General features: G+C 37.6%; 2 protein-coding genes and 2 long non-coding RNA genes across 6 annotated transcripts; all 4 read right to left on the reverse strand.

The window, feature by feature from the left end:
• Positions 1-2349: 2349 nt before the first annotated feature.
• On the reverse strand, positions 2350-3171 carry LOC103320166 (BURP domain-containing protein 3-like). The gene is made up of 2 exons (XM_008221798.2): positions 3133-3171; positions 2350-3048 (listed from the first exon to the last, which is right to left on the reverse strand). Exons 1-2 carry the CDS (start codon positions 3169-3171, stop codon positions 2350-2352), a joined length of 738 nt encoding a protein of 245 aa, XP_008220020.2.
• Positions 3172-7557: 4386 nt separating this feature from the next.
• Positions 7558-10878, reverse strand: LOC148919583 (uncharacterized). Of its 2 annotated transcripts, XR_016123680.1 has the most exons (6): positions 10798-10878; positions 10167-10306; positions 10036-10085; positions 9276-9431; positions 9115-9193; positions 7558-8573 (listed from the first exon to the last, which is right to left on the reverse strand). It is a non-coding gene; the product is annotated as an uncharacterized LOC148919583 (long non-coding RNA). The 2 variants fall into 2 exon arrangements; XR_016123679.1 differs by having other exon boundaries at positions 7558-9193.
• Positions 10879-15762: 4884 nt separating this feature from the next.
• Positions 15763-17384, reverse strand: LOC103320167 (uncharacterized). 2 transcript variants are annotated; one of them, XR_513319.2, is made up of 3 exons: positions 17225-17384; positions 17017-17119; positions 15763-16640 (listed from the first exon to the last, which is right to left on the reverse strand). It is a non-coding gene; the product is annotated as an uncharacterized LOC103320167 (long non-coding RNA). The 2 variants fall into 2 exon arrangements; XR_016123678.1 differs by having other exon boundaries at positions 15763-16655.
• Positions 17385-18626: 1242 nt separating this feature from the next.
• RD22 (BURP domain-containing protein) lies at positions 18627-20898 on the reverse strand. Its single transcript, XM_008221799.2, has 3 exons — positions 20737-20898; positions 20535-20640; positions 18627-19788 (listed from the first exon to the last, which is right to left on the reverse strand). Exons 1-3 carry the CDS (start codon positions 20773-20775, stop codon positions 18839-18841), a joined length of 1095 nt encoding a protein of 364 aa, XP_008220021.2. The 5' UTR covers positions 20776-20898; the 3' UTR covers positions 18627-18838.
• Positions 20899-22954: the final 2056 nt, after the last annotated feature.

Below are 22954 nucleotides of genomic sequence, written 5' to 3' on the forward strand. Positions count from 1 at the left end.
CGGAGGTCGATGCTCTTTTTGGCATATGGTAACAACTTAGGCATCGGCAATTATGGAAGAGCGAAGTCATAATTCATCTTTAGCAACGGGGAATGTCCGAAGCATATCACTATAGCATATACATCGATTCCTAATACATCGGTTGTTGAGTACCTTTAACAACGGAGATTCCCCGAAGCTAAAAGTCAATTTTCACATAGTGACAACATGGCATGGGGCTTCAAGCTTTATAGTAGTATGGGCATCTCAACTTGCAATACTTGTCGTGATTAGGTGTAAGACTTCCAGCCCCGCCCATTTGCTTGTCGATGACACCACAGTGTATGATGTGGCTTGAAATTTTGTTCTTTCTTTCTTTTTTTATGGGAAAAAGGGAGAGCATGCAGTGGCCAGAAGTTTTTGTTTTCTTCTTTTTTTATTAGAAAAATGGAAAGCATGCATTGGCTTAAGTAACAAGAGCAACGTACCCATTTTATTGGAAAAAATGGAAAGCATGCATTGGGATTTTGATGCAGTAGTGGCTTGAATTTTATTTTTTGAAATGGAGCATTTCATTTCTGAGACGGAGATAAAAATTGAGTGCTTAAAAATAGGGTGCTTACGAGCAGAACAGAAGAAGCAACACAAAGCCAAATCATATTATCGATTACTAATCTAGAACATGTCAAATTACTCCTTGGTAAATATCTTTTATGTTTTGCTGTGCAACACAAAGCCTCATTTGATTATTAATTCATTTTCCAGTTCCTCTGCATATGTCAAATTGAAAGTTGGAAGAACATGGGGCTCTTTGCAACCTTTTCATGGCCGATCAAAGTAAAAATAGACTGATCAAGATGTGTTCCAACGAATATTCAACATTGATGATTCGAAGGGGCAGAGTTAGGATTTTGAGTTTGGAAGGGCCAAATTAGAAAGAACAAGCTTTTGAATTGATTTTTATTCAAGTTTGTTAATGGCCTATACTGTTGCTATGAGCCGAACCTATTGGAGAATGCCGCGCAGCCGTAGGTGGGCAAGGTTACATATACACCGATCCAATCAGACTCGATACCCCCGGAGATCGGTAGAGAGCCTCCCAGTTGGAACTTGACAAGACCAAGGGCGAGGTGGTGCTCGGGCACCCAAATTACCGACCAGACCACGGTGGTGTCGTGGGGCCATAAACGCATTGATGATGGGTAGACGTAGTCAAACCTCCTATCGAATCAATCACTCCATTAATCTTATCAACAACATGGCGATGAAAAGAGATCAGTTAATGCACCGCCATCCCATACCGCATATCACCTCGTCACCTGATCCCAGTCAAAGAAGCATGGTGATCATAAGCGGGGCATTTAATGTAACCCACATCAGAGGAAGGGGAAGGGGAAAATATCTCATTCACTTTGTCTCTCCTTCTCCCCCCTATAAATACCCCTCACCTATCTCTAGACAAGGGTAATAAATATTCTCAATTGGTAAACCCTACATCCATTACTCCACCACCAAACAGCTTCTGACTTAACCATCGGAGGGGGCTCAACTGAGATCAACCCCAATTCGCTCTTATACTAATACTTTCCTAAATGTGCAGGTTTCTTCCAAAAAGCAACTCCTCCTCAGGGGCCAGGTACAAGCCCAAGCCCTTACCTAGATTCGAGTCACAATACGTATAAGGTGAATACGTGGTTTACAAAGTTTAACAAATTTCACATACCATATACATGATTGGAGGGGCCACTAATGTAAATATGTGTGCATATTTATATGCAGTGGCATGTTATTGTCCACATGTGCATTTGAAACTATAAGGGGCCATGGCCACTACTGGCCTATGAGTAGCTCTGTGTTATATAATTTGTTTTCTTCTGGCGGGTGGCTTGCCTGCGATGGTGGCCGGCCGACGGAGGCAGGTGGCCAGCCAATGGTGGCGGTTGGCTAGATATGGACATGTGGCATAGTATGCTTGTATTAGAATGAGTGGCATTGTGTGTAATTTTGATATTTTTTAATGATATTTTTGTAAAATTAGATACTACATTTTGGTCTTTGGCCTTATGCTAATTAGATGAAATTTTATTCCTATCTTCCAAATTAGTAAACTATATTGTGTTTTAAAACTAAAGCTCCCTAAAAAAAATCAGATTTTATTTATAGAAAAATAAAGTGTTTCAGGTAAGAAAAGATTAGTTTGAATGGGAAATTCAAAAAAAATTAAAATATTAAAGAAAAAAGGGAAAACAACCCCATATTCTTAGGGCATTCTTATTGCTTCTTATTTATATTTGAGCTCATACAAGTAGCTAGCCCTCTTATGGGATTCTTTTACAATTAGAACCACAAAGGCTAAGGGGACATTTCTTTCTATTTTGGAACCCAAGCAATATGACCCTGGGGAAGATAATGACACACAGGGACGGTTCTTGGCTTAACTTTGACCTCTTGTAAGGGATGATTCTTGGGGTTCCATGCAGATGTGTCCAGGTGGCAGATTGCTACTGCGCTAGCGGTCGTCCTGTCAGCACCCTTTAGAGGCACCACATAAGCCCTAGTTTGTCCAAATGTGTGGCAAAAGAAGACAGCATTCTCGTCGGTCAGCTTGTGACACAAAATGAAATTGCCACCATCGTTCACCTTCTTCACGCCAGGCTTTACTGTGTACTTCTGCGGGGTGGCTCCCTTTTCGACCTCTGTCGAGAATGCTTGAACGTTTCTTCCCAGCTTGGACATGGCGAAGTCAGCCATTGACTCCAAGGAGGTGGCGCAATATCTGTCCTCTCCATTAAGGGTTCCACTTTCACAATCTTGAATGGTTTCCTGAATTACAGCGGCTTCCACGGACGTTGGCTCCATAGAAAATTTGTTGAGAACTTCTGGCAGTTTAGCTGAAGAGAAGGGGATCGATTGAGCAATTTTTAGGGGCAGGAAACATTCCCCATTTATATTTCTACCTAAGCTATATTTCATGGTTGTGCCGGGTTGCATTTCCTTCTCCAAGAAGAAACTTCTTTGCGTTGGGTCTCTGGCAGCAGCAGCATAGCTTGCCCTCGCCAACAGTGTGAGCTGCAACAGTTGAAGTTGAACTATCATTAGTATGAAAAAAAAAATACTGAAATTCATAGAGAATTTTTAAAACACAGAGCTTACGGTGAGAAAAACAATTATGTGTGAGAGGCAGAACTCCATTTAAGAAACTCAAGTATGCAACAGAAAAGCTATTGGATCGATGGAATTAACAAGAAGAAACTCAGATCCAGCTGATCGTTTGGTAAACAACATGGCATGGGGCTTCAAGCTTTATAGTAGATGGGGATCTCAACTTGCAATACTTGTCGTGATTAGGTGTAAGACTTCCAGCCCCGCCCATTTGCTTGTCGATGACACCACAATGTATGATGTGGCTTGAAATTTTGTTCTTTCTTTCTTTTTTTTGTGGGAAAAATGGAGAGCATGCAGTGGCCAGAAGTTTTTGTTTTGAAATGGAGCATTTAATTTTGATACGGAGATAAAAATGGAGTGCTTATAAATAGGGTGCTTACGAGCAGAACAGAAGTAGCAACACAAAGCCTTTGAATTGATTTTTAAACTAGTTTAACAAATTTCACATACCATATACGTGATTGGAGGGGCCACTAATGTAAATATACGTGATTGTTGAGGTGGCAAAGGTAAAGCACCAACATGGCTTGCCCTAACCACCAGTGTTAGCTTCAACAGTTGTAGATAAGAGAGGAAGTCAAAACTAATCTTTTTTTTTGGTGAACTGGGGGGTGTCAAAACTTGGAGTGGAGTTAGTTTATGTCTTGAGGTATTGTGCTGACTAGCAATACAATGCAAGATATAGCGTGTGGTCCAGTTTGCTTCTATTTAGTAAATTGAACAATATTTTGAGAAAGTGATTTTAAAGTCCCTTTCTTACCTTGAATTGTTAAATTAATATAAATAATTAAAAATATTATTTTTCGGTGTGAGTGGAGGAATCAAATTGTTATGCCGGTCTACTTTAAACGCAACTTCATGGATGTCACTCTTGAACAATATTGTCCATCTTTCATTGCTTCATTCTATTTTATGTTTTTACTCGCAATTCATCTTTTTATGTCAAGTGCACAAAAGTGAATAGAAAACTCCATTAGAGACCAATTTAGCAAAAAAAATGCTCCCACGGTCAATGTCGTTGTCGAAGACGGACATGGTCAATGTCACTATTGGAGAAGGACATGGTCAATGTCACTATTGGAGAATGACATAGTCATAATAACTGGACATGCTTGTTCTTATTTGGAGATGCTGTACCATTTTATCTTATCCCCTCCTGTTTGTCCTTATATAATAAAGCCCCCAATATTTTCCTTCATACGCTTTGCAGCATAATCTCCCCTCCAAGCTAATACATAAAGAGTGGATCCTGTATTCAATCTATAAAGAAAAGTAAAAGGAAAGTACAGCCGCCCATATTAGATGATTAATCTTCTAAGTCCACAAATACAATTCTATAGTTTTGCCCGATTGAAATATTTATCATTCTCAAGCATCTAGAATTAGCGCATCATAATATTTGACTTAATGCGTTACATTTTGACGACAACAAAAACTTATATATAGTTATTTTGCTATTCAATTAAAAATTGGAAATGTTCAAGAAACAAAAGCTAATCTTTAACATGTATAGCATCTAGTCACATGATAGTCTTATTTTGACGAGAAAGTCTTTCACAATGCATTCTGATGTGGCAGTTGCACTTTGACAAGAAAGTCTTTGGCGACACATTCTGATGTGAAAGCCTCATTTTGACAAGAAAGTCTTTCGCCGCATAATCTGATGTGACATTCCCACTTTGATGAGAAAGTATGTGACTGCGCACTCCGAACACATCATCCATGCGACTATTCTCACAAAAAAGGAAGACTCGTGTATTGGGGTTTCACCCGGCCTTAAACTGATTCCACCCCAAATCCAGAGGATCCTTATTTGTCTTGTGAAAATGCAGTATATCGTGATCGAACCGCCGGACCAAGACCTTCTCCACATAGACATGCATTTACTAATCTTTCATTTGCCAATCCACACCTTAATATCCCGCTGGGCAGCCTCCTAATCCTCCTTTACTCTCAACTCATCAGTTTCTTCTATCTCACTTTCTCCTCAGTGCAAAACTCTGATCACTTTGGATTTAGCTCTCTCATTTAGCACCGATTGCTTTCTCAAATTTCTCGACCTTCTGACAAAGTCTCACTACACTCTGCATGAGGTAAACTTTTCGATTTCACTGGTAATCTCTCATCTTTCTGAGTTTTTTTTAAGTTCTAACCAACTCTTCTGCTATCATATGGTTCATGCTGATTCCATGGGTCTATGCTCACAATTTGCAGCTTTTCTTTTCAAAATGTTCTGATGATAAATATTGAGTATTGCTAAACGAAACCTAAAATTAACTGAGTACACTCCACTACCAAACTATTTATTGAATTACTAATTTACCCTAATATAAAATGACCAAAAAAGATAAAATAATATTGGTATCCATTGCTTTGAATCCATGCCTTCAAACAAATTGACTTAATTTTTAACAAACAACACGGAATCCAGGAGAAGTGTATTGATCCAAGTTGATTCTTGTATGCATAAAACTTAAACAATCAATAACACAAACCAGTTCATGCTGAAATATTGGAAACCTACACCCAAAGAGTTCTCCGCCGCGAGGTTGAAGGTAGGAGAGATGGGTGATAGATTTTACTTCCGCTGCGAGGTTGGAGGCTAGGAGAGTCTGTGACTGCCATGGTTGAGGGAGAAGATGCGTTCAAAATGCCTATTGATATTTTACATTATTTTCTATACAAGTTAACAGTGTTTGTGTATTGTTAAAGGTGGAGAGACGTGTCAAAATTTTAGATAAAGGACAGGAGGAGATAGGGAATTTGGGGACAGCAGATCTCAACTCCCTTGAGACCCTATTCTCTACGTCACCCCAACCCCTCAACAACCCTAGTCACCATTTCTCCTTCAACTCCAAAGGCAACTCATTAAAACCCAATTCTCAAATGCAACAATCTAATCCCAATCCCACTTCAGATGTTTCTAAAAAACCCATGGTTGTCGTTGTGGTGGAGAACTGCAATTCCAGGTGGTGGTATCACAAGAAAAAAAAAGAAGAAGAAGAAGCAGGAGAGAGAGTTTTTTGTTAAATTATTATTTTATTATTATTTTACTGTAATTTTTTATTTTAAATACTTTAAAAAATTAAAAATTAAAGAGGGTATACCATGGGTATTTTTGGTAGTTAAATATGGTGTACTTAATTAATTTTACATTTTAATTTAAACATTAGGGTGTACTTGGATCATAAGGTGTACTCAGTTAATTTTAGGGTTCGTTTAGCAGCACTCTAAATATTTTATACATCCAGGGAAATTCACTTTATATTTCTGGTTTATACAAGCAATGCTTTCCATGGAAAGAAGTTGGGTTATGACTTATGACAATTTGGATTTAATTATAAATACAAAAGCATGCAGTCCTTAAATTAGGGATTTTCATTAATGTTGGTTAATTATATTTGAAAACATACATTACTTAAATTAGGAATATTAATTAATAATACACTTATCTAGTCTAGTGTCGTCAAGGAGTTAACACATATTAATTCTATACTGTTTTCTTTCACGTCTTTATTGCTAATGAGTAACAGTCCATTCTCATGGCATTAATTCTTATGGGATTCTTCTTACAACTACAAGCACAAAGGGTCCGATTTTCAAACTGCTACAATGGAAAGAGCTGTGGATTCAAATAGCGTAGGTTTCTAGTTTGGATCTCAAGCAATATCACCCTCGGAAGAAAATGGCAGACAAGGACGATTTCTGATTTAACTTTGATGACAAAACTTATACGTAACTATTTCTGTAATGTAGCACAATAGCGTGACAAAGCAAGCAATTAAGGATGTATTATGTTCAAGAAATAAGAACTAATCATTAAATTTTAACATGTCACCTTTATACTACTACACTGTAACATAATAGTCCCACTTTGACTAGAAATTCTTTGGCGGCACAATCTCATCACGTCATCCGTGCGACCATTTTCAGAAAAGAGAGGACTCCTGCACTTGGGTTCCACCAGTCCAATGCTAATCGCTCTCCCAATTCAGAGGATCCTTTTTCTGTGACACTCCCACTTTGACAAGACAATCTTGAGTGACGAGATCTGGTTACATCACTCGTGCAATCTCGTCAAGTCATTCGTGCAACCATTTTCAAACAAAAAGAGGATTCCTGCATTTGGGTTCCACCTAGTCCAATGATAATGCCATCCTCAATCAAGAGGATCCCCTAATCTATAATACTCCCACTTTGACAATACGTGATTCAATAACATCATTCGTAACGTGATTCGATTACATCACTCAAGTGATTCTCATTCTCAAGCATTTAGCATTACCATCATACTTTCTTTTTTCTTTTCTTTTTTAAACTGTTACGTCACACTTAGATGACAAAAACTTACACGTAACTATTTTTTAACGTAAAAGGATACGTGACAAAACAAACCAATAAGGATGTGATATGTTTAAAAAATTAAAAACTAATCATTAAATTTTAACACGTGTTACATTTATACTACTATAATGTCACATGATAGTTCCACTCTAATGATGTTCCCATTCTCAATCTAGAGGATTTCCTTTTCAGTGATGCTCCACACTTTGACAATGTGTGACGCAATCTGATTACATCATCACTCGTGCGACTACTCTCACAAGAAAAGAGGACTCCTAGTATTTGGACTTTCACCCGGTCGTTGCTAATTCCACCTCCAACCCAAAGAATTTCTTTTCTTTTGAGACTACACAGGAGACGTGATCGGACAGCCAAACAAGACCCTTTCCTCTCCACCTTGACCTTGAGAGCCATTTCCTAATCTCTCACGTGCCAATCCACACCATATTATCCCACTGGGCAGGCTCCTGATTTCCCTTTTGGTTCCTGCATTCTCTTTTTCTTTCAACTCAGTTTCTATCACACTTTCTTCATTTTGCATCACTCTCATCTCTTTCGATTCAGCTCTCTCATTTAGCACGGATTGCGTTCTCAAACTTCTCGACCTCCTGACAAAACCTTACACTCTGCGTGAGCTAAGCTTATCGGTTTCACCGGGTAATTTTGTCATATTTCTTTTTCTTTTCTTTTTTTTAAGTTCTGACCAACCCCTGTTATGGTATTCAAATGCTTGTAAATCGATTTTCACTTGAACCAGTCTCACCCCTCTTCTGATATCATGATTCACGCCGATGCCATGGATTTGTGTAGCAAGGTAACCTCTCAGCAACTTGTTTGATTTAAATGGCATAATTTTCATGTTGTGATTATAAATAAATAATATGTCTCTGAGGATTGATCGGGATCACTAGTTATAAGTTTAGGCTCGAGTGGGATTGAATCTCTAAGATAAATTAAAGATAACCCAATACCTTTGCTGCCGCAGACGCATAACCTATGTTGTTGTCCCTCATAGTTTTGCACTCACTCGACTGCTCATATCGGAGAAAATTGATCTTTATGCTCGTTGAACAGTTCTTCAGCATCTGCATGCATTGAAATATGATTGAAAGGGATGAAATAATGATCAAAACCAATATTCTAGATGCAGTTAATTGAAGAACTGGAGTCGAAGTTATGAGCAACTTCAAAAAATTTCTTCTCCCTCACATTTTTCCTCTCAACCTGATTTGATGTCTTCAATATAGTCGCTAAAACCCTAGCTTGATGTATTTGCAGAGATGCCAAACCCGCCAGAAAAAAAAAATCCAAAAAAAAAAACGCCATTCAAGTTTTCGAAAAATCGGCCGCCTAGGCGGGCTAGGCGGATCTCCTTTTTTTAATAACAAATAGTATAGCCGCGCGGCTATAATCTTGAATGTATGGCCGAACGGCTGTATTCTGTAAATATAAAACAGTATAGCCGCGCGGCTATACGCCTTAAATAATATAATCAAACCAGTGAACACAACCCAGTGTTTATTCCAAAGCAAGCTTAATCATTTTCACAAGGAAAATCACACTAAATAGTACACAAGACTGCAAAATAGAGTTATAAATTGACAAAATGGAAAGCATCATCTAAACCTGTTTGAAGAGGACCTAAGAAGCTGCCACCGATACCAACAGCAATGACATCCTTCAGGGCTTTTCCTGTGGCACCAACCTACCAGAATTGCCAATTACTTCACAATTCAGGCAATATGGACCCAAAATGAATACTGAAAAAAATTGTAGTGATTAATTACCCAAAATCCACTTTGAATACTCTCAGAAATTTTTTGGTTCTTGTCCAGAACTTTCCAAACATCTGGGACCACATTTTTCCCATCACTCTGTATAACTGCATCCCTTGGAGCATGAAGGGCTACATGAAGCACTGATCTATTTTTTGTGCTGTTTATCTGAAGGCACCACCCATAAAAAGAAAAACAGAATGCAGAAGAATCACATGATAATGGTTTCAGAAATAAGCTGGTCTCATCTTTACCATAAATCCTATAAAGCTATCAAATATAAGTTTTTTGTGATTTCAGACAGTTAAAGGTCAGAAATTTGGGCATCCTAATTTTAAATAGGAGACGCCAACTAGCTATTTTTCTACTGGTAGTTCATAAAAACAAATTTTGTTTCAAAATAGGGAACACTTCTCTCTAATTGCAAATAAAAAGTGTTCAAATTAGCATTTTAATTCCATATTTATCCACATTATACTCGACCAAAGGTTTACCAAACGTTCAGTTAATCTTTTCTTTGAGGGATGCAGCCTGCATTGTGGCGTAGACAACATTAATTAGAAAACACTATATTCATCCAATCCCATACTCCCATACAGATCCGACTATGGACATCTAACAAAACATGTTACCATTGAAATTGAATGAACATATGGAAAAATGGGTACAAATAGTCAACCAACGGACCTCCCTGTCCCCATCCATTTCATGTTTATGCATTCTTTAACTCATGTCCTGAAGATAACACACAAAACAACAAGTGGATACTCACGGAATGTAAACAAGTAACTCAGGATCACCCTTATTGCTCTCCAAGTGTTCCTGTTGCAGAAAATAGGATCAGATGAGGCTTCATATGCCCAGTAATTGAAACATAAATTTAAACCAAAATATAAGGTAAACCTGAACTGAATCTCAACTAATGATTCAGCATTCTTTTGGCCAAAGATGAGGGTTTTTCCTCTTCTACAGCAGCTGTATTATCTTGCATCTCTCTGGGAGTTTTTTATTTACTCTTTTTGCCCATCTTATGGATCCAAAAGCTGCATTTCAACCAGATTACATTACTGAGAATTGACAAAAATGAAATTTAAAAAGAAAAAATTCAAAAGAAGAGATGACTCAACAATTGGAGCCCCAGAAAGCAGCATACTCCTTTTGTGTCAGTTAACCAGACCAACTCAGTTTGTAACTAAACTAATCAATACAACAAAAGAAACATGAAACTGAATATTTAGGTAAGAGAATATTTGTTCATCATCAGCTTCCTAGCAACCAAACATAACATAAACCAAAACAGAAAATGGAAAATACTGATTTTCAATTGCAATTTCTCAGCTTCAATAGAAATTCAGATGAAACATGGACTTATTCAATAGAAAGAGCCCAATATTTATCACAAAGCTCCAATTTTAACAACTCGACTACTTGTTCAGACCTATCGACAATTTGAGAAATTTCAAACGAAAGCACTCTAAGTCACAGCATAAAGAATGCACATAAAAAACAGAGTAAATTGTTGGGAAGAGCTAACCTTTACGTTGTTGTTAAACGTGAGTCGCTAAAACCCTAGCTTGATGTATTTGCAGAGATGCCAGACCCGCCAGTAAAAAATAAATCTAATAAAAAAACGCCATTCAACTTTCGAAAAATGGGGCTAGGCGGATGGTATAGCCGCGCGGCTATACTGTATGGCCGCGTGGCCATACTCATATTTTAAGAGGACCTGTTTGAAGAAGACCTAAGAAGCTGCCACCGATACCGACAGCAAGGACATCCTTCAGGGCTTTTCTTGTGGCACCAACCTACCAGAATTGCCAATTGCTTCACAATTCAGGCAATATGGACCCAAAATGGATACTAAAAAAAATTGTAGTGATTACCCAAACTCCCAAGGTTCACCCTAATTTATGGAAACCAAGGAGTGGCTTAGAGCTGATGAACAATGACCTTCCCGGCACCAACCCTGAAGAGGCTATGTCCTATTTTGAATGATTCATATCTCATATCAGCAACAGGAGGGATGCTCTCTATTTTTGACATGAAAACATTTAACGTAAACCCAACACAAATAGTATTCTTGAAATTTTCTTTTCCCAGCCAAAACTTCCCAAATCTTGTTTGTCAATATGTTTAGGTTCTGTTGCAAATTTCTCATGATCTAACTCATTGTACTCATAAAAATCTATTGCGTAAAAACGCAGACGATGAAGAAAGTCAAGTTTTGAAAAATCGCTAGGCGGGCTAGGCGGAGTTCTCTCTCCTTTTTTTTTTTTCACTAATAAATAGTATAGCCGCGCCGCTATACCTTTTAAATAATAGGTACAGCCGTGCGGCTGTAAGACTTAAATAATGTAACGAGAATAGCCGCACGGCTTTACTCTTTTTTTTTAATAAAAAAAAATTCCCTGATTTTTCTTTATCAATAAGAGTAGTTTAGAGCATTATCCATTACTATTATGCTATTATCCCCTTTTAATTTTTTATTTATTTCCCATGTAAAGAATTTAGCATGCATTTTCCCATTTAATACTTGTATTATACATGTAAGTATGTATCTTTCAATAATAATTCCGTTTTCCATACACGTCCATATTTTTTTTAAAAGCAAACATACAATACACATTGTACACGTATGTATGTATTTTTCATGTTTAATAATACACATGTTTTTTACAAAATTTTCAATAATACACATAAAATTTTCACATATTATTGAATAAAAATTATATATATTAAAATATTATATAGTGGCCGAACTTTTCAGTTGTAACTTGCCAAAATTTTCTGAATAAATCACGTAGGTATTTTTCCCATTCCGTATTTTACTAACTATGAAAGAATGTGAGAGGCAAAGATTATTTCTTACTTGTTGTAACAAAAATGCAAGATAGTGATCTTTGAAATCTCTTTGCCAACTAGAACAACAGTTTCAAACAAAGATGTATGGATTCGTAGTAAGAGGTGGTAGTATTCTTTTAAAAAAAAAAAATAATAGAACAAGAGATTAGGTGAGATTAGCTCCTTAGTATCGGTCATTGGATGCACAAACATCCACAACCCTCAAATAAGGGACCAATAAATTCCGGGAGCTCCCCACCCATTCCTTTTATCATAATTTTATTAATAGAAAAGAAACATGTAAAGAAAACAAGAATAATAAAGGGACCAAACCAAATCCCTGCAGAAAAAAAAGACCAACATAAGGGGCGCACATCAATATGCGGACCCAAGAAACCAAAACTATAAAATAAAAAAATAAACAAAAAGAGACTAAGTAAAATGGTAACCGAGCATGCCCAACTAGTCCCGATGACAAAAGGACAAAATAAATGAAGGTGCAGTGTCCCACCATGTGAAACCAGAGCCTAGAGCACCGTGATTTGCCAAAGTGTCAGCTCCATGATTACCCTTGCAAAATATATGAGAAATCTTAAACAACATGTGCTAGAGACGATGCAAGAAATTCTGCTAATCAACCCGCAGGTGCCAAGGGACCAAATGAGGAGAGCAAAAGAATTGAGTAACTAATAATGAATCAGTTTCAATCCAAGCATGAAGCCAAGCATGAAGCCAAGCAAGCTTAATGGCCTTGATGACATCTAAAAATTTAGCACGTACTGCACTAATGACATCTAAATTGGAGCAAAATGCCCCGAAACACACTACCACTACCTGCTTTACCAGAGTCAGTTTTGGGAGTGTTATCAGTATTAATTTTGACCGAACCAATGCGTGGGGGATGCCATGTAACCTCAATAATTTTGGGATTGGGATTGGGTTTACAGCGCACCCCAAAGGAATGAATAGTACACAAGTCACTCACGTTATTCGACATATGACCCTTGACTAGAGTACTAGAGGCACGCACACGATTAACAATGGTACGACAAGCAGAAGAAAGTGTACCTTAATTAAATATCAAGAAACACGAAGATTGAACATAAACTTTTATTTAAACCAATGTAATTTACATTGTAATTTTACAAGCAAAATAACAAGAAAGTAACAAACTTTCAACAAAACATTCAAAACTATCCACAACTCGTTCTTCTTGTTTCCTCGTCACAAACTAAACTTCAGATTCAAAACCTACAATAGATTCAATAATGGGTGAGCACTACATGCTTAGCAGGGGTCCTATGTCTTATGTGATTAGTGAGATTTATAATGTACAGTTTATGCAATGCATGAATGAACTTCAATTTTTCTTAACCCGTTAATCTATATAATAGGGCAAGTAAATCTGCATGTCACATACCATGCATTTTACCATTGTGATTCCGAATGCCCCATTATATAAACTAACACTCATCTCAGTTATCCCATAAATCCCCTTTTGCTAGTCATCTTATTTACATCATTGATCTCCAAGCCCAAATCACCCAATTGATAATTACACCGTTGATTTCCTAATCTACTGTGCACACGGGCTCGCCTGAACTTGATCCTTACAATGGTCAGACTCAACTACACAAAAGAACCTACCCATTACCCTCTTTTCCATAATTTTTTTATCAACCCAAGAATTCCAACCACCACCGATAACATATGAACATGTCAATATTAATCAAATGATAATGATAATTGACAATATGTAAACACTCAATATCAAGAATAATAATCAAATAATATTACCAAGCATAATATAGTGTTCACAGTATTTAATTAAATCAATTTATGTAAAGCTTCCCCAAGAAAAACCCTACCTCAAATCCAAAGCTATTGTATAACTCCCAGTTGCTAGTCCAAACACTTTGTGCTTCTCCAAAATCTCACCACACTTTAGTTCTCACTCTTTTTTTCTTTGTCTACGATTTTTAGGAAACTAACGCAACTGAAGAACCTATGATACAAGAACTATTAGGTTGTGATGTAAGACCCGTGTCTTGGGGAAACAAGAACGGTGAGCAATCCCACATCGCTCGGGGAGGGAAAGGTGAAGTGCTTAAATGTGTGGGCACTTCTCTTCCTAGCACGAGGCCTTTTGGGAGCTCACTGGCTTCGGATTCTTAGGAACTTCAAAGTTAAGCGAGTTGGGGGCTAGAGCAATCCCAGGATAGGTGACCCACTGGGAAGTTGCTCGTGAGCTCCAAGAAACAAAACCGTGAGGACAGAGAGGGGGGCCCAAAGCGGACAATATCGTGCTAGGAGTCGGGTCGTGACAAAATAGTATCAGAGCGGACCGACCGAAGTGTGCCAGCGAGGACGCTGGGCCCCAAGGGGGGTGGATTGTAAGACTCGTGTCTTGGGGAAACAAGAACGGTGAGCAATCCCACATCGCTCGATGAGGGAAAGGTGAAGTGCTTAAATGTGTGGGCACTTCTCTTCCTAGCACGAGGCCTTTTGGGAGCTCACGGCTTCGGATTCTTAGGAACTCCGAAGTTAAGCGAGTTGGGGACTAGAGCAATCCCAAGATGGGTGACCCACTGGGAAGTTGCTCATGAGCTCCCAGAAACAAAACCGTGAGAGCAGAGAGGGGGCCCAAAACGGACAATATCGTGCTAGGGGAGTCGGGTCGTGACATGTGCTATTTATAGCAAGCTAGAGTCGGCAAAGATATAGATGAAAGCTTAATATTGTGCCACATAACTAGCCTACAGATTGCTTGACTACTTGGGTGGCTTGAAAATAATCTGCCACCCCAAATAGCCTTATGTGTTGGCTTTGTAGAGTGCTTAGTGAGCACTCTCCAATTAAGTTTATATATATAAGAATACCTATTGTGCTTACACCTCATGCCAACATCTCCCACCTCATGCTTTAATTGGTTTTGAGGACTCCATATTTGCAACACGTCAATCTTTAACAGAAAGCTTAGTAAGCAAATAAAAACCTTTCTAAATGCTTTTGTAAAGTGTGTTTATATATATATATATATATATATATATATAATAATAAATATTAAATAAGGTTGAAATGAATTGATATAGTTAAAGCCATGCAATAAGATTTGATAGGCTATACTAGTTAATGGCTAGATTCACGTAGCTTGCCATACAACTTATATATATATATATTATCAATTATATAGTTTTGAAAACTAATAATTATAAATATTTAATTTTATGAAATATTGATATACATATTTTAAAAATATGGGGTTTCACAAAATAGTACATAGATGTAGGCTAATTGGCCTTCTTCATAGCTTGTGGCTTATTGGCCATCACACTCTCTCTTAGCTTGGTGAGCTTATTGGCTCCTCCACATAACTTAGTTTGGGAGACTCTCTTGTTGGCTCCCTTAAACTAGTTTTGGGTAGCTCTCTTATAGCTATCATATAGTTTGGGAGTTGGCTTGTTTACTCCACATTTAGTTCGGGAGTTTATTGGTTCACTCCACATCTGGTTTGGGAGTTCTTTTTGTCGACTCCACTTTGCTAGATTACATTGCATGTCTATTTATAGTTGAGGCTTGCCGCCATGCTTTAGTCCCGCCGACTTGTTATCTTTTCTCTAGCCACAAGCGTGTGGCTTCATTTAGAATATTGTTGGGCTTTTAGAGAACAAAAGAGTGATTTTATTTATTCAACAATAGACGGGTACAAGGCTTTATAGAGGACTAGGCTTATGGCCTTCAACAACTAGAAACTGTTTGCTAGGCTTATTGGCCTTTTGGCTTATTGGCCTCTTCTCTCTCTTAGCTTTGTACAAGAGACTACATCTATTTATACACTTAAGCTGCCGCCATTGTCCAAGTCGGTGGACTTGGCTTCTTCTCCTAGCCACTACTTTATAATATTATTACTTTATTACAATATTTTTATTAGGACTTTTCTAATCATCTCTTCAAGCTAGACTTTGTCGAAGTTAGTGAATTTTCTTGAGTTTTCTAATTTTTTCTAGATTTTTCTATAATCTTAAAGTGTCTATTAAATTTAACAAATATTCTCTGCATATTTTTTTTTTTTGTGTTGCCGACATTCCATCATCTAGTTTGTAAGTTTTCTAGAATTGTGTGGTTACATAAATATGCATTACTTTTTCAACACAATCATCGACTCCAAAGAGGTGGCACAGTAGTTTTCTTCTCCTCTAGCTGCTGGACGTTCACAATGTTGAATGGTTTCCTTAACTATAGCGGCTTCCACAGACCCTGGTTTCACTGATTACTGGTTGAGAATTTCTGGCAGTTTACTGGATGAGAAGGGGATCGCTTCTGCAGTTTTGCGGGACATTAAAGGCACCCTACTTGAATTTCCGGCTAAGCGATATTTCATAGTTGTGCCGGTATGTACGTCCTTCTCTACGAAGAAAATTACTCGGGTTGGGTCGATCTGATTGTCAGCCACAGCATCTTGGATGTAACCGACATGAGTTTTTGGGCCTTAGCACTTGGTTGTAACCAAACATGAGTTTTTCAGCTTGCATCCCACTTGTAAGTGAACAACTGATTATTAGCAGGGGAACCAAATTAAACTACACGAATGAAAATGCAAGAGAAAAACGAACTGCAAGGACGATGAGTAGTGCAAAATTTGGCCATCAGTAAAATGGTTGAAGGAGGTTCGGGAGATGAAATGTTCCTTTTTTAGGGTACTCCAAAGAACAGATCCAGTGAAGACGAGGTGGAGTATGTAGCTCAGAGGATTAGAACATGTGGCTACGAAACAAGGTGTCGGGGGTTTAAAACAACCGGCCAAACAGGGGCTCATTGAACTAAGGTTGTAAATACAAATTGAGAAGGTATGTACAAAAATGGATACAAAAGTCAACAGTAAAATAGTTGAAGAGGAGCTCACTGAACTAACCACTGAGAGCTTTGGAGATTGGTGTGTCTAGCAGGAAGGAGTTCAACAAGTAAAGTTGAGGTGGCGGTAAAGCAGCATGGTTCACCCTTTCTACCAGTATGAGCTGTACATTTGAACTCTCATTGTAAGAAATAAAGAAATTGAAATCAGCAGTATATGTGACTTCACTAAAATCATAGGGAAAACTCAAATTAATTACAGAGCTTACTGTGAGAAAAGCAAAGATGTGGGAGAGACGAAACTCCATCATGCCTCAACTTTTGCCATAGGGAAAAAAAACACTCCAGTAGAAAGAAACAAGAAAACCAGGGCTAGCTCATATGGTAAGCAACAGCAAGTGGCACATTTGAGATTTATAGAAACTAGAAGATACCCACATGTGCTGAAATTGTGTAGGAGTTCGTGATAGTGGGTTGGCAGATTGATATGTCCAAGTCGATATGACAAGGCTGCAGGGCATGTTGGCAACCTTGCATATAAATAGGCATGTAAGCCTTCTAATCAACGAAAGAGCAGTGCAGCTAATAAGTAGAAAGCTAGCAAATTAGCCTGACCCACCATGTTCTATACCCATCTAATGTCGCACAACGTTGTACTTCTCTTCCATAAAAATACGACAATCATCCCGTTCTTACAATCATTCCTTTCTTACAATCAACCCTTTTGCCAGCGGGTCTAACTTAATGAAAAATGGTTTGTTCTCGTATTCGATTTCTTTTGTCCTTTTGATAGCCTGTTTGCTAAAAATTGAAGTTCCGCATTTAACTTAGATGACGGTCCAATTAAAACCGTCAACTTCATATGAATGTGTTTTCTAAAACCTAAACACCCAACACTTTCACACCTATATAGAAGACTGTCGTCTTGTAAACAGAGACGGCAAATTTAAGAGGTTCCGCTGTCGGTTTAGTGTCATCTATGCCCATTCTTAATTATAAATATAGTTAGAAATCATTATATTACTTATTATTACTATATTGATTGCAACGAAATTTTTCTTTTATAATAATTTGGTTTCGAGTTACCTGCTTCTTTTTCTTTTTCTTTTTCTTTTTCTTTTTTGGTCCTTTATTCTTCCTTGTTTTGGATCGGAAAATTAAAGAATTGAGTGAATCATAAACCAAGTTTTGGTGCATTTCATGTAACAGGATTGTATGGTTTTGGAATATGGGTGTCCAATCCTTAAGGACTAACCGGAAGGGTACAATCCGTAAATCCAGCATGGGGTGTGGAGGGTTTTGATCCTTTTGTTCCGGGAGGAATAGCCTCTCATCATATTGCAGCAGGGACGTTGGGCATATTGGTGGGTCTATTCCATCTTAGTGTCCGTATTGTTGTAGTGATGAAGCAAGCTAATCTCTCAACTTCTTCAATTTTCGTTTCGAATTTGTGTAAAAGAACATAATTTTCATGTTGTGATTTATAATAATAAATGAATAATACGTCTCCTGCTCACAAATGGAGCATTTAATTTCTGAGACGTTTGATTTTCGTTATATATAGCTGGTAATGTACCCTGAGATGTTTGATGTAGTAGCCTGAATTTTATTCTATTTAAAATGGAGCATTTAATTTCTGATTCAGGGATAAAATTATAAGCAGAACACAAGTAGCAACAGAAGGCCAAATCATATTATCTATTAACTGAAAGTAGAACATGTCCACTACAGCATGCTTTATGAGTATATATGTAGGTTGCTGAAATACATAGTGACGAGAAGTAATCGGATAGATTCGATCGGTTTAATTTCAAACTGTTTGGCACTCAAACTATGCTAAGGTGATCATATATGTAGAACTGATCATATCTGGGTTCAAAAAATCATGTAGATTTCTTTGGAACCCAGACAATGTGATCTTTCGGAAGGAAATGGCAGACGGGAACGGTTCCTGGCTTAACTTTTAGCACTTGGAAGGCCAAATGCTTTGGGTTCCACTCTGATGTGTCTGTATGGCAAACTGCTACTGCTTTAGCCTCCAAACCATCAGCACCCTTCAGAGGCACCACATAAGCTCTTGTTGTTTTTGTTGCATGGCAGTAGAAAACAGCATAAGGATAGGTCTGCTTGTGGCACACAACTGATTTATCAGCTGCCAGCTTCTTCACTCCAGTGGTAATTGTGTACTTCTGCAATGTGGCTCCTTTCTCTGCCTCTGTTGAGATTGCTTGAATGTTTCCTCCAAGCTTGGAAGTGCTGAAGTCAACCATTGACTCCAAAGAGGTAGCACAATACTTCTCCTCTCCTCTGATGCCTGAGCTCTCACACTCTTCAATTGTCCCTTTTATTATATCAGCTTCCACAGACTCTGGCTTCACCGAAAACTGGCTGAAAATCTCTGGCAGCTTGTTGGACGAGAAGGGGATGGAATCCGCTGTTTCGCGTGGCACGAAAGGCGCGGTGTTTGGGTTTCCAGAGAACGTCAAGGTCATGCTTGTGCCAGGACGTATGTCCTTCTCCAAGAAGAAAATAGCTGCGTTTCGATTTTCATGTAGCTGAGTCTCAGTGGCTGCATATCGGTAGATGAAAGGGTTTCCTCCTGGCTTCACTCCAACATACACAGGCTTGCCCTTGCGCCCTGTGTTGACAGACACTCCTCCTTTGCCAACACCAACGTTGGTTCCTCCTCCAGACTTCCCGGTGGTCACCCCGACACCACCGCCTTTGCCTCCGACATTCACGTTGGTGCCGCCACCTGGCTTCCCTTTCCCGGCTTGGACATTCACCCCTCCCTTCCCAACGCCGACAGTCGTGCCCTTTTCTTCAGCAAAGTCTACAAAATTTAACCACATAAATGGAGAACAAGTGAGAAGATGAGTGAAATTTAGTTAGAACTGAGACTTGTTTCTTAAAATTTTCAGATCATATATAAAAGGTTTTACAGGGAGTTATCATTAGCACATACAAAAATCGTTACGCACCCCTCCCCTGTAAAATCATGAGGGAAAAATTGCACGGAGAGAAGTGCTAAATGATTTTTTTAATATTTAATACAAATTTATAAATAAATCCAATCCTAAACATGTATTTATAAAAAAACCCAAGTACTATTTAAACATAGAAACACACCCAAAATCAACTTCAAAGTCAACTTTTTGGGTGTGTTTATAAATGAGTGTTGAGTATGTGTAATGATGAGTTCTGAGTGTGTTTATAAAGTGTTTTGGGTGTTGGGTTTTTTTATAATTTCAACCTCCATTTTGGGTGTTTTAGTGAAACTCCCTTTTTTTAAAGTGCCAATAACAGTTTACACAATTCTATCCTGGTCAATTTGGCATGACTTTTTTTATTGTGCCTTTTATTGATATATATATATATGTAACAATTTTAAAAAACAGTACATGTAACTAAAAATTAATGTTCTGTGGAAGCTAGAGAATCCGATTTTAATGAAGTATTCCTTTTAAGCCACTCCCCTCCCTTCCTCTTTTACAATAATTTACCATGACAAAGGATCAAATCACTTACAGAATAATTAACACAAAATATACGAGCTTGTATGGGATTCTAAGTACTAACCAGGCTGGAGAAGTTCACTGATGGATTTTGGCATTTGAGTGTTTGGCAAGACAGAGTTCCAGTAAAGCTGAGGTGGTAGAGCAGCGTGGCTTGCCACCAGTGTGAGCTGCAACATTTTGAACTCCCATTAGTACGTATGAGATGAGAAAATTAAATTAGCAGACATGAAAAATGAAAACAAATCAAAGTTACAAAGCTTTACAGTGAGAAAAGCAAAGATGTGAGGAAGACGAAAACCCATTGAGACTTCAAAAAAATTGCAACAGAAAGCTTTGATTGATGGATGAACGGAAGCAAGCAAGCAAGAAAACTCAGAGCTGAGCTTGTTAATATGGTGCCAACAAGAGCAAGTAGCTTCAGCATTTATAGAGGGAAATGCACCATGTAAGAGAGTTGATGGGTCAAGAAATAACACTCCACCAGCATTGTCGACTGGATCATAATTACTTCAACTGCCCTTGCCTCACTCACTTCAATTCATTTATTTCGATTGGGACACGCGGAGGCCCAGGAGGGGGGCACAAGACAAGTGCGTGAGATTAACAATAAACAATATAGGGTGTTTGTTGGCAGACGGAACTTGTCACTGAGTGAGTGCAAATCTGATAGCAAAGACTCAAAAGATTTTGTAATTTAGCTTCGACTGGTCATTGGTTTTGTATTATCACTTCGATAATTATTATAGTATATTAGATTACGGTTACATTCACATATTATAATATGAGTGGATAATGCACATTAATGTATAATATCAATAAATATGTCTATAATACAACCGAGTTATACTTCATGATCATACTCTAACACTACACTCTAGTTTTTCGATCACTTCAACAGATAACAAAAAAAATGGACAAGCTTTATTAAGTGCGACTTTTTTTCCTTTCTTCTGATCAAATTGAACGAACAACTAACTGCCCCATTTATTAGGGTTTAGTAAGATGTTAAATGTCATCTTCTTTTCATATTTTTGGGTGGCTTTCACCAATTATTTTCCCTCTGCGTTTGCTTCCATGTCACTTTCTGTATTCAGAAAAGTAATGTGAGAATTTGATGCGCGCGTTAGTTTGTAGAGACGTGAATTTGATGCACAAGTTAGTTTTGGAAAGAAATTGTTTGGTCTCATTTCTTCATTTGTTAAGTTCAGAAGTAAATTGTGATGGTTGGAGAAAATATGTTATTACTTCTCTGCAATCTCGTTTGTAAAAGTTTATGAAGATTTTCTTTTGGGCCAAATCTCACCTAACAACCCCAAGTAATATCGGGACAAACACAAAAGAGAAAAAGATGAAAATATTTATCATATTTATGGAAATCGGATTCTATGTTTGGGTGTTGTCATTTGATCTCTACTTGTCTTTTAGAAAAACCCTATGTAATTGTTTTTTCCTATTTATTAAATACAAAATTTTATTTGGATACTACTTCTTTTGTCAAACAAACGGGCTCCATTGTATTACTGGGCTTCATCTCTATTAGAAAGATTATACATAAGGTGATATGTATATGTACCATGCAACTTATTGCCACGTTGTCAAAAAAAAGTCATTACTTCATAACATCCACGTTACATATTAGAAAAGGACATGTTTGAAATGTAAGTCATTTCGTACAATCAATTATATTAAGATGCATTAATATTGAAGGTTGATCATGCATCAAAACATGTCCTCCAAAGTTCCCAAGTCGCAGGGATACACACGCAAATATATATGTCATGTGTGGTCCCCCTATATGAATGCATGTGTGGTTAATTTAGGTTATTTGACAATGGACAAATTATTAACCATTTTTCTCCTAATAATATCTTGAATTTTCTTTACATTTTATCATGGAAAGAACAATTTTTTATCTATCCCATTTAATATAATTAATTCTCTTTCTTTTTTTTTTTTTTGGAAATAATATAATTGATTCTCTAGCCACTCGAAAACACATTTACTTTTGATATTGCTTTTTTTTTTTCTTTTGACGACTTACAAGGATCGAAAATAGACTTGTTTATTTAGGGCTATAGCCCATGTGAGTTTTTTGTTTTGTTTTTTTTCTTCTTCTTATAATTAGTATTTGGTATATAGGTTTTAAAGTTTAGCTCAATCTAAAATCTAACAGTCCACATGTAATATAAATCTAACTCACTTCATTTTGAAATCTTAAGTTTGTCCCTATACACTTATATGTTGTTGCCAGTAAATCTGAATCACATATTTTAACAAAAATTAACTTAATCAACGATTCGTATTCACAATTTATCGGACAATCAACGTTAACCCTTATTACGCTCCAATAATGCACTATGGTTTGCTTGAACTCAATATTTGAAGAGGTCACCTTAGTGGACAAAGCTTAAGGGCCAGTCACAATAAATAGATAGGCCCATAGGTCATACATCCCCTACTGGCTTTTGGGTCCATGGTGTT

Source organism: Prunus mume, linkage group LG2, assembly GCF_029339155.1.
Source record: "Prunus mume cultivar Tortuosa linkage group LG2, ASM2933915v1, whole genome shotgun sequence".
NCBI classification, from domain to species: Eukaryota; Viridiplantae; Streptophyta; class Magnoliopsida; order Rosales; family Rosaceae; genus Prunus; species Prunus mume.

What these genes read in the sequence shown, in the direction of transcription:
- LOC103320166 (XM_008221798.2), bottom strand. Translation starts at nt 3,171, where the DNA reads ATGGAGTTCTGCCTCTCACACATAATTGTTTTTCTCACC. An exon ending in ACATAATTGTTTTTCTCACC is followed by an intron (nt 3,049 to 3,132) that starts GTAAGCTCTGTG and finishes CAACTGTTGCAG; the next exon opens with CTCACACTGTTGGCGAGGGC.
- RD22 (XM_008221799.2), bottom strand. Translation starts at nt 20,775, where the DNA reads ATGGGTTTTCGTCTTCCTCACATCTTTGCTTTTCTCACT. An exon ending in ACATCTTTGCTTTTCTCACT is followed by an intron (nt 20,641 to 20,736) that starts GTAAAGCTTTGT and finishes AAAATGTTGCAG; the next exon opens with CTCACACTGGTGGCAAGCCA. An exon ending in CAGTGAACTTCTCCAGCCTG is followed by an intron (nt 19,789 to 20,534) that starts GTTAGTACTTAG and finishes TAAATTTTGTAG; the next exon opens with ACTTTGCTGAAGAAAAGGGC.